Source organism: Pyrgilauda ruficollis, unplaced genomic scaffold (assembly GCF_017590135.1).
Source record: "Pyrgilauda ruficollis isolate IOZ18807 unplaced genomic scaffold, ASM1759013v1 scaffold3, whole genome shotgun sequence".
Classification (NCBI taxonomy): Eukaryota; Metazoa; Chordata; class Aves; order Passeriformes; family Passeridae; genus Pyrgilauda; species Pyrgilauda ruficollis.
The window spans coordinates 2,219,462-2,236,915 of NW_024524377.1; the positions used below are offsets into that span (position 1 = coordinate 2,219,462).

The 17,454-nt window shown below is 41.7% G+C and overlaps 1 protein-coding gene across 1 annotated transcript in view; it reads right to left on the reverse strand.

The window, feature by feature from the left end:
- The window catches only part of KYNU (kynureninase), a 57,639-nt gene extending 46,890 nt beyond the window's left edge, over positions 1-10,749 (reverse strand). Inside the window, exons 1-3 of the mRNA XM_041473232.1 lie at positions 10,651-10,749; positions 6,169-6,358; positions 754-874 (exon numbers count right to left, since the gene is read on the reverse strand). Of these exons, the coding sequence (XP_041329166.1) occupies positions 754-874; positions 6,169-6,358; positions 10,651-10,734 (395 nt within the window). The 5' untranslated portion in view covers positions 10,735-10,749. The remainder of the gene's footprint in view (positions 1-753; positions 875-6,168; positions 6,359-10,650) is intronic.
- Between the last annotated feature and the right edge of the window lie 6,705 nt (positions 10,750-17,454).

The window sequence follows — 17,454 nt, forward strand, 5'->3', positions numbered from 1 at the left end:
ACAGAACATAATATTAAAAAAACCTAAATAAAGAGCAAAAAAAGCTTTTTCTTTCCCCCATGTATATCAAAAAGTTCCCCATTTGTTATGATGACAGTGTGCCTTTCCTGAAACATGTCTTTCTTTTATCCTGTCTCTTTTACATCAGATTGGTTTAGCAAAAGCTTGTTGTAATTCACACTCGGCTCCTTATTGAGAAGACAGGAATGTTTCTTTCTAAATAAAATTAACTTGTCAGGCAGAGACCTGGTTTAAGAGGAGCCAAAAACCTGCCAGCATGGGCTGCAGCATCACCTGCATTCAGTGCTTTTTCAAGGGGAACTGCTTGTTGCATGGCGTGTGGAATGAATCACGTGCAGTTAAAAACATTAATTAGAAAATCACGGGGCCTGGAACCCCACCACATTCACCAGCAAGCAGCAACAACCAAATAGGTTTGTGTGCTTTGTAGGGACATTTTATAAACACTGCAGGGTAGGGAGGGTTAAACTGCACAGGTCCTCCAGGTGAGCCAAGCAGAGCCACCACACACAGCACAGCTATCACAGCTGAAAGGGTCCATTCACCTGTTTTACTGCTCCTGCCTTAAAGAGATATAAACAGCACTAGGGAAACACTGAACATGTTTTAGTCTTGGGCTGCAGCACTTTTAATGCACTCTTCTGCTGCTCAAGCAGTTCCAAGGAAGATCCCAGAATAAAGAGCTCCTCTGAAGCACAGGTCAGCATCTGGCACACCCTGCAGGGTACTCACGTCCGAGCCCACTTGTCCAGTTCTTCATCCAAGTAAGTTTTAACTTTTCTTGGCTGGAGCCCAAGAGAATTCCCAACAAAGTACACACAGCTCTCCTCTCCATTCACCAGGGTCGGGTCAGCTGTGGAGGGAAACCAGAGAAACAGAATGCAGGAGGGACTGAGCATGGGACTGAGCGCTGGAGGGTCAGCACAGCACAGGTGGCACACAGCACAGGAGAGCCAGCAGGTGTGGGACACAGCACAGGAGGCTCAGTACATGTGGGACACAGCACAGGAGGGCCAGCAGATGTGCACACCCCCCAAACACCTGTGCCACCCCCAGAGCTCTGTCCATCCCCCATCCCCTGGGACATCACGGTCCCCACATGCAAACAGTGGTGTGACATCCTGACCTCTCTCGCAGAACATCACTCAGGTAACCCTGAAGAGCATCTAAGCAACTATTCACCTTTTCTTCCTACAATTTTTGGAGCTGATGAGAATGCAGGCACCACTAAATCCCCAGCTCTCAGGGGCTGTGTGAGAAGCAGTCACGAGCACAGATTTTATCAGGTCTGTAACCAACAGTGAGTAAACAGGGAGTATTTTCCCAATCAGGCTACCCACTTTTCTTCCACCACCAGTATATGCCTACTCTGAGTGATGAAGCTATTGGAGTCATGCATTTAACAAAAGTTAGGACTAGGTAAATCTGTGTCTTTCATGTAAGTTGTCCCTGAACATCTAAATCTCTATTTAGAAAAAATACAATTGTTGGGGAGAATATTTTAAAGCAGTCTTAAAAGTTCTTGTCAGCAAATACTGTGGGCTGCACTTCATGTCATCATCTGAGGAGAAGGAGGAAATCTATGTTGACAAACCCTTTCAATGATTAGGAGAAAAGCAAGGCAGTAGAAATTTATAAATAATAGCTCTAGTGAGGTTCTGAACAATCTAATTACCCTGTGTCATCATCCATCAATCCAAACACAGCCTTCTTCTGTTATTTCTCATGCTAGAGATTCTTGGAGGGACAAGTGATGGTGACCTTCTAGAAGTGGTAATTTGCATTTGTCTATACCTATACTTACAATACCCCTGAAAGCTAATAACACATATAATTTTGATAAAGATAATTGATATCCCTCAGAATAAGGATCAAATGAATGAGCATGTTAAGATACATGCTAAAAATGAACCACAAGATTGCAATTCAGTCTGTGAAAATTTTGTAAGGACTGTAGAAAAACAACCTGGAAAAGGTTTCTTACTACCTTTTGCACTAACAATTACCAATTTCATTGAACTTCCCCAGAAGCACATTTTTCAGGAGTATAGACAACTTGGGTAATTTCTTAATTAAAGTTTTAGAGGCTTTTAAAAAGCATAAGTCAGAGAGCAATCTCAGCCTAATCTGTTTTGCAGATACGCTGTCTGTTTTTCATCTCCATTGTAATATGAATGAAAACAGAGAGGCATAAATATCATCCATGCCCCCAAATTGATTCTATTAAAAGTTCTTTTCCGACCAAGAAACACAATAACACTGTCCCCCTGGGGTTAGAGAGAAGGATCCTTACTCAAGAATCTGGAGCTTGATCTCACCAAGCAATAAAATAGGTGAGGAATTATCAGCAAGGCAGGTTTTCTTACACCACGGTCCTTTCTAAATAGAAACAGCTCTGTTCACCATTGGAGAGACAGGACATTGCCTTTTTGATAAATTTAACACTTTTATACCTGTTCCTTTGGATATTCTTTTCTTGACGTGGTATCAACTCTAAATCTGGATGAACTTTTTTTCCTTTAGACAAAAAGTTCTTTACTTCCCCCTCTCTGACATCACTAAAAGATTCATTTTGGACCATTGCTGCTTGTTTTTTTTACCATCTTTGTAATTTCTCCTGATCAGCACCTCCTCATGGTCCAACAATTCTACATTCACTGTAATATTCTTTTTTCCTAGCACTTGTCTTTCCCCAAATTACATTTCTTTCTCAAAGAATTGGCCCTTTTAATTTCTGGAGGTGCTATGGTTGATTTGAAATACATATTAAAATATTCTAACAGGAAATAAACACAACTGAGGAAATAAAGGCAAAGAAAAAAAGAAACAATTATTGAAATGTGTTCTTAGAGTAGCCTGGATCAAAAAATACATTTGCATTAAGATTAATTAAATATATTATATATTCACACACCTACTCAGATTTCTGCAAACTGGCCAAATCTAATCACACACATTATTTTGCATACTAATTATACTCATTCATCTACATTAAAGATGCACTTCTATACCTTTTTCTGCAATTCTGTACCTTTTTAATCTAAAAGGAAAAGCAAGTTCATTGTCAGAAATATTCAGTCCCAAACAGAAAGGAAAAATGTAATAGGTTCATTAACCAGAAAAGAAGGACTAAATCTGCTTTTACTTATCTGAGCTCTGTCCTTAGCTGAAGGATGAAAGATCTCCACTTTCACACCTGCCTGTACCCTCCTCACCAGCCCTCCAAAAAGCCAGATTTTTATGGTTAACCACCACTTTTAACCATTGCTTCTGCAAATACAGCCCAGTGCTTTCACTCCAGGGCATCTTTTTATTCCCAAGAAACCCAAATGACGCCCTACTCCTTTAGCAGGTGACAAAGCATGAGCCACAACCTTAATCAGAAGGGGAATTGGTGCCCAGCTTCAGTCCAGGCATTCCTGCCTCCTCCTTCCCTTTAAGAGAGGTTAAAGAGACTTTGCTGTCAGCTCGGAGAAGAGCAACGGGACCCAAACATTTCCCTAAATCTTCTGCTGTCCTCTTTTTCTCATTTGCTCACCTGAGCTTTGCCCCTCATGCTTGCACATAAAACCTCCCAGATTTGCAGGGAGTTAGGCTGCTACTGGTTTCCTCTTGATGGATACAGCAAATAAACAGCCCTGACAGATTATAACTTGATAACTAAATTAAACTATTCTAATGACTTCCTAAATATTTTCCTGTACGTCATCTTGCTGTTGTCTCCTATGGATGTTCTCATCTGCTTCTTGTAAGGTTTCATTTTAAAGCCTCATTGTAATGTTTTATGTAAATATATAAAGAATATTTGATGGCTAATATCTGGAATGACATTTATCTTCAGGAACGTGTTATCTGGCATCCGCTCCTGGGCGCAGATAAATGTCATGGCAGATCTGTCTCTATGGTATAGTCACACAATGTAAATATATATATATATTTACACCCCTGCTGTTCTTCAGCAGGGAAGCTGTTCCTGATGACAGCTGAAGTAAAGAAAGGAAGGACAGGAAAAAAAGGGGAGGGAAAAACCCCTCAATTTAGGAACACTAAAATGATGGGTTCTCTGTGCTTTTCAACTGGTACTGCTTTGTACATTGTTTATCTTCACTAAAACATATCTATCCACAGTCTGGGGACTAAATATTATTGTAACTGCAGGGGGAAAACCCCACAGCAGCAGTCTTGGGGTCTAAATATTGCAGTAATTGAAAACCAAATAATAATGGACGTAGAAAGAGAAGAAACCCAAACTGTCACATGGGTATCAAAACCTCTACCTACTTCTCAGAAGATTCTTTAATCTGAAGCTGCTACAACACTACACTGAAAAGTGACCTTTGATGTCCTGTAGAGACATTTGACATTCTGCAGTCAAAGATCCAGCTGCTCCTGCTTGGGCTGGATTCCAGCAGCACCACTGCCATGGGAACTGTGTTCCAGCATCTTTGCAGCTTTAGTGGCACAACTTGCAGCACCATGGTGGCAGGTGAAGGAGCTTTGAGTACAGAATAGTCAAATATCCAAACAAACAGAGGAGGTTTAAGAAATTCTCTTAAGAGACCAGGGTAAAAAAAAAAAAAAAAAGAAAAATTACAAGGGCATGGAGGAAGCACATAGTTTAAATATTTGCAAAGTGTCCAGTCCTGCTCTGAATAATAGAAACAGCACAACTCAAGGATTTCAATGTGGGGAAAGATAAGCCAATACCACCAGAACATAGAGAACTGAGATTTATCATCCCTGTGTCCCAAGGGCAGGAGCAGACTGCATTCCCAACACTCATCATAGCTCAGCAGGAAGGTACTGAAGACAGACTGTTTCAAAAGATGCCCAGGAATTCAGGCTACTGACACCATTTTATATCATAGTCCCTTTCTGGACACACTTTGGTGAATGCACATGTAATTTCTCATTTACCATCACTAATGTCCTTTCAGAAAAAGAAAATCTGCAGAAAATTCTGTCTGCATTCATTGGAAAAGGAAAAAAAAAATTGCAAGGAATTCTACCATATTTTTTCATTTCATTTTCAATAGATACATTTTGCTGAGGCAGGAAGGAAGGAGAATGACTGTGCCTGTGTGTGTTCATCATCTAAGGAAATAATCTGACATTTCTCCACTGTGCAGTGACCAGGGCTTGAAGAGCCAGCACAGCTTTTGCTCTCCAGGTAACCGAGATAAAAATAAACCCAGACAGGGCTTGGGAAGCAGGAGGAGAGACCAGGACCTTGTTGCCTCCATAGGTGGCTGCTCCCAGGTGTCCCTGCATGAATTTGGCTAAACATGGTGGTTATTGCAGGTACCAAAAAAAAGTTGGAGCTGGTTTTTTGTTTTGATGGTCTGGGAGTACTAACCCCAAGCAAATGCTTCCCTCTCAGCCTGCCACCCCCTTTGTTCCATCCTTCCTGCCTCCACACCAAGCCCTCCCCATGCCCAGACATGCCACAGGCTCCACAAAGCAACCTGTGGAACAGGAAAGAAGGAGAAAAATGTCCAGAACAATTTCACATAGCTTCACTGAAGTCAGGTGCTGTCTATTTTTAGGCAATTCATGAGGAAAGTGAAAAATATCTTCAAATAAAAGTCTTCATTATGAATTATTTGCTCAGATCAATTATTTGTTCTGAGGCACAGTCCTCCATTTGGCCTCAGTGAGAAAATAGCTCCACCACCAGCAATAAGACATAAATGTTCACATAATATATATACTGCCTCTTTCATTAACTAAAATAATTGTAACCAGACAGATAATTCCAAGCTGAATCACACCAAGGAAGCAACTGCTCTGAACTACCCAAGTGAGGCTGCTGTTTCGAGCCATTAGACAGAAAAGCTCCTGCCTATAATTTTCAATCAGTCACTACATTGTTCAAAGCTGCTGACTGACAGCATAAGCATCACATAAGTACTGTATCCTCACATTTGATTCAGGATGGCAAAGAGAACATAGAGCTTTTGGTGCTAGAATAAGCTGATGGATTGATTTAGCAACAGCGGGGACATTCTGTGCTCAGATATGACTACAATTGCTCAATTATCTCATAAGTGACGATGATTTCCAAAGACTTGTGATAAACACATGCAGAAGATGTGAAGCCCAGCCCTTTCCCCCTCCCTCTCCTTCAACAGCAATTATAACTCTCACTTGGAGGCAGATCCTTGACTTTGGGGACACAGAAACATTCCCGAAGATGCTTTAACTCATCTTTTTCATCTAAGTGGAAAGCAAGTTTTTTGTCCGTGGGACTGCATCCGAGCTGCAAGGCAGTTTGTTCCAAAATGCTTGCTGGGTGCATAGGAGAAGATGGATCCATTTTCAGGTCATTCAATTTCACCTGAAAATCAGAAATGGCAATTTAGCCTCTGCACTTTGCATAGTCACAAGTGGCTGACAAGCAGCCACTAAAGCTGCACCATTCAAGACCCAAACTTACTTGATTTAAAGCTTTTAAAAAGTGAAGTGTCTGAATAGAATGGTAAACCTGATCAAATAGTTCCAAGGCAACATATTGCTGTAACCCCCAAAGGCTTTTTTCTTTCTCTTCTATAGATACAAAGCTCTTTCCTTTTTAAACTTTACCAGCCTCTTCTAAGTTCTCCCACCAGACTGACAGCAGCTCCAAATGCTGAAGTGTCACTCACAGTCTGGAGACATCAAAGCCAGAGGCAGCATTATTGTTCCTGCAGTCTGAGCTCCTCAGAATAGCAGGTGCACACATACACTGAAGTTGTTTCCAGGCTGTGCAATGTTCAGCATTTTTCGCCTCAAAAATTGGAGGGGGTGTTTGTATACAGCCGTGCTCATGTGCAAGGGCAGAGCAGGCAGGATGCAGGTGTCAGGCAAACACAGCTTTCAAAATCAGGGCCTTGAATTAATATTTCCTTTCAGCTACACCAAATATCCTGCTGGTTTAGATCTGTTTCTCCTGGGAAAGGAGAGAAGCCCAAGTGAAATCAGAAATATGACAGACCATGAATTCTAAGAGAATGTCCAAAACTAACTGCAAAATTTACAAGCTCGTTGATCTTGATATGAAAACAGTCCTGTAGCTGCAATGCTCAGAGACACCACTGTGCTCCAGACAGCACTTGTGCACTTGGCTTTACAATTGGCAGAGAAGGTTTGCAGCACATGCTCTGCACTTTAGAGCAGGACTTCCCTGCTGTGTTTTGTGGCAGCAGGCAGCCAACAGGCTCAGTGAGGTGCTTGGTGGCTGCCCCAGTTTAGGGAAATGCGTAGTTACACCACAAAACATTCTCTGCCTTTTTAACATCCCCAAGAGTCTTGATGCAAAGGAACCCTCGAGGGGATAGGCTGAAATAGGCTAGATTAGCCCATAACAAGGAACCCAGGGCCACTAGAGAATATCACGTTTTGTCTCTCTTTTGGAAAGAGAACTCTTTAAGCACATATCTCATAAGCTCTTATTTCTTAAAGCCAAAATATCCTACATATAGCTATCAGAAACAAGCTGTGGATAGAACAACAGATGACTATTGAGAAGAGCTTTGTCAACACATATGGGAAGGACAACGGTTGGTATTTAAATATAAACTCCCCAAACAGCACAGCCTCCTTAGTGCTAATTAACCCAAACCTGTTTATACTCTGGCCAAATGGCCAGCATGATGCTACTTACTGCTTTAATCTGCTATCATTTGGTTTTATGACCAGAACATAATCTTTCACCCCTCCAGACCTGATCTCTTACACAGTAACAATTTTTCCCCTCCCACCAACATGAAGAGTTAAAAAAAAATAATAATAATAGCATCAGAGTTCTTTAAAACAACAGTTTTCATTTTGCTAATGTTCACCCTTCCCTGGGAGTTATTGGAGACATCCTATTTTTATGCCGTCTCCACACAGGTTGTTCACACCTCCTCATTGTCACCAAATTTGTCATTCCCACTCATTCACCATAATCATCATTTAGGTATAAAAAGGAAAATAAAACGGCAAAAACGTTTTGGGAAAAAAAAAATTCAGCATCTTGTTTTTCAGAGTGTTTTTCAAGGTTTCTAAGAAGCAGAGGGCTACACCCAGACCAGGAGCTGGGTGTGATGCTCAAGTGGCCCCAACTCCCACAGTGCTACCCCACTGAAAGCCCTGAGGGAGGTGTGACCAGGCTCCCTGTGCCCCAGGGAACTGCTCCTCAGTTCCTCCACAGCTGAGCAGCTGATCCAAGACCTCTGCTCCCTGCTGGGATGTCAGTCACAGATGTGCCTTCTGCGCCTGATTTGGCAGACACCAGGGAGGATGGCTTAGGGATCTCTATTCCCTCCAGACGTTGTGAACCAGGAAGAAAAGCAAGTTATGGTCACATCAATAATACAGTCACCTCATTATACACATTTAGTTTTACTTCTCCAAATTACAGGATTAATGAGAGCTTCTTTCCAAGCAATACTTGTATCAGCACTTGGAAAGCAGAACTAGGTTTTGTTTCCAAAGATTGTTTATTTGATTTACAACTCCAGCATGGATGTCCTAATGCCATTATCAAAGCATGTACAACACACACATAATAAGGATAGAGCCCTCTATTTTTAATAATAAGTACTTAATGTAAATTATGTAAAAAAATCCTTAGATGAGGGGTTGAAACCCATGTCTCCCTGTCTCCTTCTAGGTAAAATAATTGCCAGTGCAGTATTTTCTGTAAAATCTCCTTCCGACTCAAGTTATTGCCTGGATTTTTCTTTTTTTTTTTTTAATTTTGCTCCCTGGTGACATACCTCTTGGAGGTAAGGAATCTTCTCAGCTCTCTAAACAGATCAATCTTGAGTTAAGAATATTTGTTAAGTGATGCTCAGCCCCCATGGTCCCTAGAAAGTATTTCCATCACCTCTGTCCTCTTCTGAATACAGCCTAAAGGGGGTTTGAGAGCCTCCAGCGTTCATCTCCTGGGACCACTGAGGTAATTGCCCTGAAATTTGTGATCAGGAGGTGGATGATAAGGGTGCTTGAAGGACTGTTTGTTATTGTAACCTCATTCTTGTCATCCATCCTGTGGAATCCCTGCGCTACACCACATGAACACAGCACAGCTCCCTATGATTTATCCCAGGAGTCATCATTTTTCAGCAAGGACACCCAGTTATTGCCGTGGATTTGTGGCCATCATCTCCCAGGTCATTCACTGACCCACCTGGCAAGCACAGGTGGGTTTTGGTTCCATTTGAGGCCTGACCCAAACCTCACTGAAATCAATAAATGTCTCTATTACAGACAGCAATTCCTGGATCAGGCTCTTGGTTCCCTGTCATTGCTGCATCTGATCAATGACTTACATTTATTGGGATTCTTATTGATATTAGATTTTGACAAAAAAATATAATATTAAATATAGAGATCTAGAAGACAAAAAAGATTAAGTGCTCAGGGGTATCTGATTTAATACAAATATTATTAAATAAGGCAAAACTACTAAAATAAAATCAATCAAAATCCTGTTGGGGAATGAAATCCCAGAGATCCAATTCTGAGACCAGCATAAGAAAGTACTTTTGCCCTTTGAGTGGGAATTAGGCTTCACAGAGAGAAATCCCAGAAATGCTTGGGGTTGGCTTTTTCCACCCCACTTAACTCTGACTGGCATTATTGTATTTTTCTTTTCCAGAGTCCTGTGCAACTCTTTTACAGTAATTAATGAGTCATTTGTTGTTTTCTACATGTAGAACAAACACATTTGTATAAGAGCAGCACACTTTATCTCCTTGTAACTGAAAACAATATTCAGTAACATCTCCAAACTAAAATTCAGACCTATCAGAGGAAAATGCACTTCCCACTTTGATAAACATAGCTCCTTACCAAATTTTTTTTTTTAATGCAGCTTAGAGAAAAAACGAATATTTTAAGAGAAACAATTTTTCTCCACTACCTACTCCAAAAAATGTTGTTCAGGTGTTTTCATATAATCCCAGAATGGTTTGGGTTGGAAGGGATTTTAAAGGCCACTTTGTTCCAACCCCTGCCATGGGCAGACACACCTCCCACTAGACCAGGTTTTCTTTCTTTCCTGGAAAATTTATTAAAATTTTTGACTTAACAGATTATATGAAGTCAGTATATTTTTACTTTTTTCTTCTTCCTTTGTTCTTTTGCTCTTCCACAGGACTTGCTTGTACTACACCCTGATTCAATGTAAAAACTCAACTATGACTGTAGGCAACCTTTCATATTCAAAAAGATCACATGCAACTTATATTAAGAAAAAAAAAAGTCATTTTTCCATAATTTATCAGCCCCTATCAAAATTGGCCTCTACTACTTTTTCCAATTTTAAAGCTATGAAAGACAATGGGTGAGAATTAGTCAGGCACAAGTGACATGAATGTCTGGGTGATTATTTCAGTTTTGTCCTTTATGCATAATTTACTGACTAAATAATAAAAAATAAAAAAAAGTTAATATTAGCAAGTACTCAAACCTCCTCAGGAAGGTCCATTAGGCTTAATTATAAGAATGATAATTTGTCCTGGTTTAGATTCACTTAAATTTTTATGGATCTCCCCTCTGTCTTCATGTCTTTGTAAAATAAAATTTAAAAAAGAAAAAGTAAAGTTTCCTTAACCCTCCCATTAAAAACATTTTCTTTAAATATTCCAAGACGTTACTCACAGTCTTCCTACCCAGCACAGTGCTGACAGGCACACAATGAATCCCTATTTTACGCTGTATCCTCGAAGGAAAAGGGTTTATCATGGAAATGTCCTGCCCTTTCTGCCCTCCAATAGCTGTTCTCCAGATTGCCAAACACAGCTCAGCCCACAGACCTTTGATATGTAGGGGCTGGTGTCCTAATGCACACTTTGGGGAGGAAAATGGGGGTGTGCACCCACAGCACAGGTCCAGGCTGTCAAAATACACCCACTGAAAGCACCAATAATGTCGTAATTGAGGCTGGTTTGGAAAACAAACAAAAGAGGAACTCCAGAACTGCGCAGAGTGTAAGGGCTGATTCCCTTCCCATCCTTACACCAAAGAAATTGCTTTGCTTGGGTATGATTGTACAGAAAGAAGTTTCTAAAACAGCACAGCCCAAAGCAGCATGCAGCCTAGATTACTTCAGGTTAAATACACTTCAGTGAATTTGTTTAAATTACAGAACTGGAGAGAAAAAAAAAATCTAAATATTCATAACATCCCCAACAACAGACAAGCAGCAGCAACCACCACTGTATAATTAAATAAGTTATACAGCACAGTGTCACAGCTGCAGCAAGGGGATGTGACAGAGAGGAATCATAATAACCAGTTACTTAGAGTAATTTAGGCACTTATTGACCTCTGTGTCAAGAAGCGCTATGGTGCTAAAAGTAATTTTACATAGAAAACTCATCTTTTCTCCTCTACAGTGAAACCACGTTACCCTGTGGTCGGCAACCGCTCCTGGGAGGGGTGATGAAACTCCTGAGCAAATACTCATTGCTGCATGGAGAAACAGCCACAGTCATGTGCCTGGCTCCCCAGACTCTGACCCCACCAGCCACATGATCTTCAAGTTAACCAAAAACCAAGTGTACCTATAATTATTTCTTCTGTTATTATCTTTTCCTTTGTCACCATGGCGAAATTTAAATCTTTGATTAAATTAAGAAGCACCCCTCTTCCATATGGGCACAAGAAAATAAACACAGCTGTAATGAAAGTGGTTTTAGACCAAACTCTTTTACTTTCACGAAGGAAACAATCGACAGTGGAACAGCAAGGAGCCAGTAGTGTTTGCCACCATGTGGCAGAGGGAGTGGTGGGAATTTACAAGGAATGCAGATTTGCCAGGGTGGAAAACAGAAGAAGAATTGAAGGTGAAATCAGGAGTGAAGAGAGTTGATATCTCTTTTTTCTCTCTATAAACATTATCTCAAACCAGCCACCTGTTTGCTCAATCCCCTCCATTCAAGCTTGAGTGACACCTATTGCTACACACGGCTAGAACACAGGAATATAGGACAAGAAAAAATGTTTCCATCCGGCTTCTGTGAAGCTTCAGAGAAGGGTTAAAAAAAAAAAAAAAGAAAAGAAAAGAAAGAAAAACCACCAAAATATATAACGGAACTGTGAGGAGAGATATAGGGGCAGGAGGGTCAGAGTTGTGGACTAACAATGTAATTCAGAGATACATCTCCATCCTGGAGTTCTGTGTGCCCAGACCCCTGCAGTAATGCTTGTTTATTATCTGGATTTCCATTTTCAGTAAGCACCAATAGAAGTGACACTCTTGAACTGTAACATTTCATCTTCCTTGCTAGAAAAAAGCCCAACAAAACAACCACACAGAGCACTTAATATTGACCTAAAATAGAGCTGACCTCTATCCATCAGTTCCTGGAGTATCATTGCCCTCTTTTGCACTGTCAAATGACTTTTTCTGGGGCTTCTCACTAACTCAGCTTGTTTACTCCACCAGCAAGACAATGGGACTGCTGCTCAAGAAACTTTATCCTGCCAGGAGTCTGGTCTGGGAAAGAAGCAGGAGATTGGGGCACTTCAGCTACTGAAGCAAAAGGGATCCAAAGTCAAACACAGCCCAAAAGGGGTTTCTATTTCTTGTTTGGTTGGCCATTTAGGTCAAACCAAGCTGAAATACACTGCAACTTTCAATTTGCCTTTGGAAATAAAACTGCACAAACAGTGGAGTGAAAATTTTCCCACTGCATTTCCCTTTGAATGAGCATGGTGCATTTTAATCTTGATTGTGGATGGTGGCAGGAAAGCAGCTGTGCTGGCAAAGCCCATATGCTGGCAGACTTTTATGAGAATTGGAATATTGACCCCTTCTTCCCAACTACTCTTCTCAACCCTTCTGCTGGAATGAAAGGAAAACAGAGACAAAATCCTTTACCCCTAAGTTCAAGGATCAAATATCAGCAAGCATATAGCTTGGCTGCCTTTTTTTTTTTTTTTTTTTTTTTTTTTTTTTGGTTTTTTTTTTTTTTTTTTTTTTTTTTTTTTTGTGGTTTTTTGCTTTTTTCTTTTTTTTCCCTGTGGTGCTGTGAAGCAGCCAGAGGACAGGAAGAGGAGAAGGAGCTGCTGTAAGTTACAACAAGACCAATGTACAGGGGAATGAGGCCACACGAGATGGCCAAAGTCCCAGGGGGCACAGGTCTATGGGGCAGAGAATGCAGCCGAGGGCAGCTCAGCTCTCACCCTCTCAAAGGAGCTGTAAGGAGCATGATGGGAAGGCAGGGACATCTGACCGTTTAGGGGAGGAAAAAGAAGAATAAAAGGAGCTCTGTGTGTCTGTAACTAAGGGCTGTGTGGGTACTTGGGACAGAGAAGGGATTGAGGGGTGGGCAGGAAAACATATTTCCCATACCAGCAGCTTCCTTGCCTTGTAACCACATTGAGCACCCACTGCCAGCCACATCCTTGATAGTGCTTTATCACATCCTTGATAGTGCTTTATCTCAGCCTGCCCCCCAGTTATTTGCTGTGCCCATCTGCCATCCACCACTGCCCCTCCCAGACTGACCAGAGACCACTCAAGCCTTGTCCCGTGACCAGAAGGAACTGTGTGAGCTTTTCCACAGGAACACCAGTAAAAGTTGTAACAAATACATTTAACAAAACATATGCCTTCTTCTGAAGGCATGTGACGACAACAAATAAACGAGGGCACCCTAAAGCAAAGTCAGCCCGTGCCAGATGGGATGCCAGGACACTGGGTCCATAAGGTCACAAAATCTTGCCTTGGCACTGCTAGCCCTGAGCCTTCTTACTGTCAAGAGGATAAAATGATCCAGCAAAAAAAGGAGGATTCTCTCTAACAGGAACAGGCAGGTCTTACCCCCAATGAGACGGCCTGGAAGACCCTCAGGCAGGAAAAGTGTGGTTCTTACAGGTTCTTACAGGAAAGGAGCAGCAAAGCAGTGACTGTCCAAGCAGCACACGCTGCACCTGCAGCACAGACTTTGCTCAGGCACAGATGCTCAGAAAAACCAGGATTGTCTGTATTTACAAGGCAAGCCCCACAGCTATTTTTTAAAGCATGCCATCTGCACCTTGTGATGGCATTTCACCTCAGGCTTCACAGCAATCACTCAGTAAACAACAGCATAAAACCTTTGGTCTCCTCCCTGCTGAGCTTGCTATAACAACTTTCTTATCACTTTTGTTTTCTCTCCACTCCATCAACAGCCCTGCTTTGACCGAAAACTCCTCTGTTACCTCACGTCACATTTAAACCCTGTGTGATAAGGATGCCCTACACCTGCACCTCACTTAACTGGTTCTCCTCCCTCCTCCTCAGCACCAGCTGAGTTGTTTTTCCCTCTGAAGTTATTTGAAGGGAACATGTATATTTGACCTTTTTGCAGGAGTGGATTGCTCTGGCTGTCTGATTTTAACTTTTGGTCTGATTAAGACTAAAAACCCCTCACTCAGTCCATTAAACTTTATTTTATAGAGACTTCACACACTATAATGATGATCCAGTGTTTATTTTTTTTATTTATTTATGAAGCAGTCATTAGTAGCTCCTGCTAAATAATTAATTGCTCTTTGAGTAGCCAAAATGAGCTCCTGAAACCTTCCTCCTTGTCTGAATGGATTTTTCCTATTTTCTTTTCAGTCAGACTGTTAGGCACATCTTATCTAAATAGATATGGGTTTTTCCTGTTATGTCACCTGCTCCTAGTGTTATTTTTCTTCAGGCTCTGTATTAGTAATCATTTTCATTTCTTTCTGAGTCATTAAACATAATATTTGTCCTTTAAAATCTATTCTCAAAGTAGTGCCTCTATGAAAAAAAAAAAAAAAGAAAAGAGAAAATCCACAGGAATAAAAAATTATTTACTTTTCTGCAGCAACATTTAAAGAGAACTATTGCACTGCTGCACTGATAATAGTAATACCCAGAGAGGGACAATAAGGGAATGAGAGTCAAGTGATTTCCACGTAAAGGAAACAAGAGCAGTAACTCCCCACGGCTCTGATAACTCCATGGTAGCTGCAGCAGCAGGAGAACACATTTTGAACAGATGAAATTTCCTTGTGTGTCTCCAAGTTAGCTGCTACTAATAAAAGATGACTGTAGCTCGGGTGCCCTCACCTGCATTTCCAGGCTGGATGCACACACACATTGGTTTATCAAAAAGCCTATTGCTATAAGGAATGGGTTATCACTGTTGTTGATCTTAATATTTTGCAAAGAATAAGAGATTTCCCCAACCTCTGGATATTTGGTCTCAATGTTTGCTCCGGATAAGGACAAGGACAAGCAAGGACATTTGGAGCGGTTTCCACCAAAGGCAGGGACAGGAGGGGGGATATGCCTGTCCCTTCCTGAAGGAGCAGTAGTGTGATGGCCAAGGGGGCATTTGAGAGACTGAAAGAAAAATGGGGGACGTGGGACCCCCTTTTCTCATGGCAGCTGCTTGCTATGTGTTATAAAATCCTAAAAATCAAACGGAGCACCTTGGGGATGGATTTCCAGCCAACCTCCTAACTGCTCCTTCTGCAGGGTGCATCCAAAGGTGTTTCCATATCAGATGTAGCCTCTTTCTACCTAGCCAGTTTCCTCATCCTCCAAGTGACCAGCTGCGTGTCCAGATCTCACAGAGCAACACAACCACCAACTTCTCCATCTGCCTGTGGCACATTTCCTGCCTGTGGTCACAGAGCTTCTGAGAAAGGGGAAATCAGACACCAGCTGCAATGGGATAACAACAGCTCACTGAGAGGCTTCCCACAACGCCAGAACTTTACTTTTATCCTAAATGTTTGTGTAGCACGTCTTTTATGATGCTCTTCACACCACTGCAGGCTGACAAATAGCTGAGGACATGAACTGAGCTGAGGCAAACAAACGATCCTGGTACCTTTCCCCTCCTTCCCCCTTCCCTTGTTTGCAGCTCCATAAAAGTGAATGCACTTCACACTTTTCACTCTTGTTTTTAAGCTCTTGCAGCAGTTACCACCTGGAACAAGGCTCAGGGATGGGGAAAGGAAGAAAAGGCAGGACAGAAAATAACAAGCTGAGCTTGTATTACATGCGGGCTGTATGAAAAATGCAATTAAAATAAAATAAAATAAAATATAAAATAAAATCCAAAGGCTACACATAGCACAGTACAGATTAATCATACAGATCTGGACCCTCCAAAAGCTGGAATTGCAAGGCTGGGCTCTGCCTGATTTGAATAGCGTGCTACTGTTCTGGATGGCCTGGAATGAGCAGAGGTACCAACAGCACATAAAGGATGGTGACAAAGTGGTGTGTGACACCTGAGGGAGGCCAGCAGTGGCTTAGGGAGGGGATATAGTCACACGTATCCTGTGATAAGAAACTCATTCTGCAGCTTTCTCGCCGAGAGGGTTTAACAGCACACACAGAAACAGCGGCATTCTCCTTGGCACAGCTGAACATCCTGGGAAAATCTCTAATGCCAAATAACACGAGAAAAGCAACAAGCTTTAAGGCCACTAGGGCACAGCATGGCTCTTGCAAGGGGCCAGAGGTGAGGAGAAAACCTTGAGCTTTATTCACAAACACAGCAGGCTGCACGGGAACACAGCAGTACCAAACTGTCCAGGGGAACAAGCAGGTTCTTGTGCTGCTCCGAGGTTTTTGCTATCCTCACACTCACTCCTCCTTCCCTGAGCCCCAGAGTCCAACCTCCCAGCCCTCCCCGAGCACAGCTTTTATCTTTGCTTGATTCACTAATAAACTGATTAGGCAGCAGATCAGACCACAAACCGGCCAAGGTTTAAACATTAAAGCTTTAGCCAACATTTAACTGCATATTGATATTTATAATCCCCAAATAACCCTTTGTTTGCCCCCTCTCCGGTTCCAGGCGGTGACTCAGCAGGCACAGGGCTCCATTAATATTCCCAGAGCGTTTCCTTTCCATTGGCTGTCTCCCTTGTGCTGTGATCAGACCTATCAGGATGTGGTGAATTGCTCTGAGGAAGGTTACAGGTCTCCATAGGGACTGCTCATGATCTTTGAAAAATGCATTTCCCTCTAGCAAGCTATAAATGCTTACGAGAGTTGCTAAAGATCACTCAAAATAGATTATTGAACACTTTGATGCTGCACTCTCATTTTGTGTTATCATATACTTAAAGTATATTAAAAGATTCCCTAAATGCCAAGTGCATTTGCCTGGAAGAGATTTGTGTTTTCCAAAGCCAGAAGAAAATATCTTTGTATCATTCAGGATATGTAATGCTTTTTTCTGCTATCCTGCAGAATGTATTATAAGTGTTTGACAGTACCTTTTTTTGCGTTTTTTTCCCTTTCTTTTTTTCCCTTCCCCCAGAGCCACTGCCTGTTGTGATAGACTTTAGTTAGTTCTTTGGATTGTTTTTTGCCTCACTAACGGTCCGCAGTCAAAATGAAAAATAAGAACCTTCTGGATCCTGCCTTGATAAGGTCAGGCTGTAGAATTTTTCTTTCCAGCAATTTAGCCAGGCTCT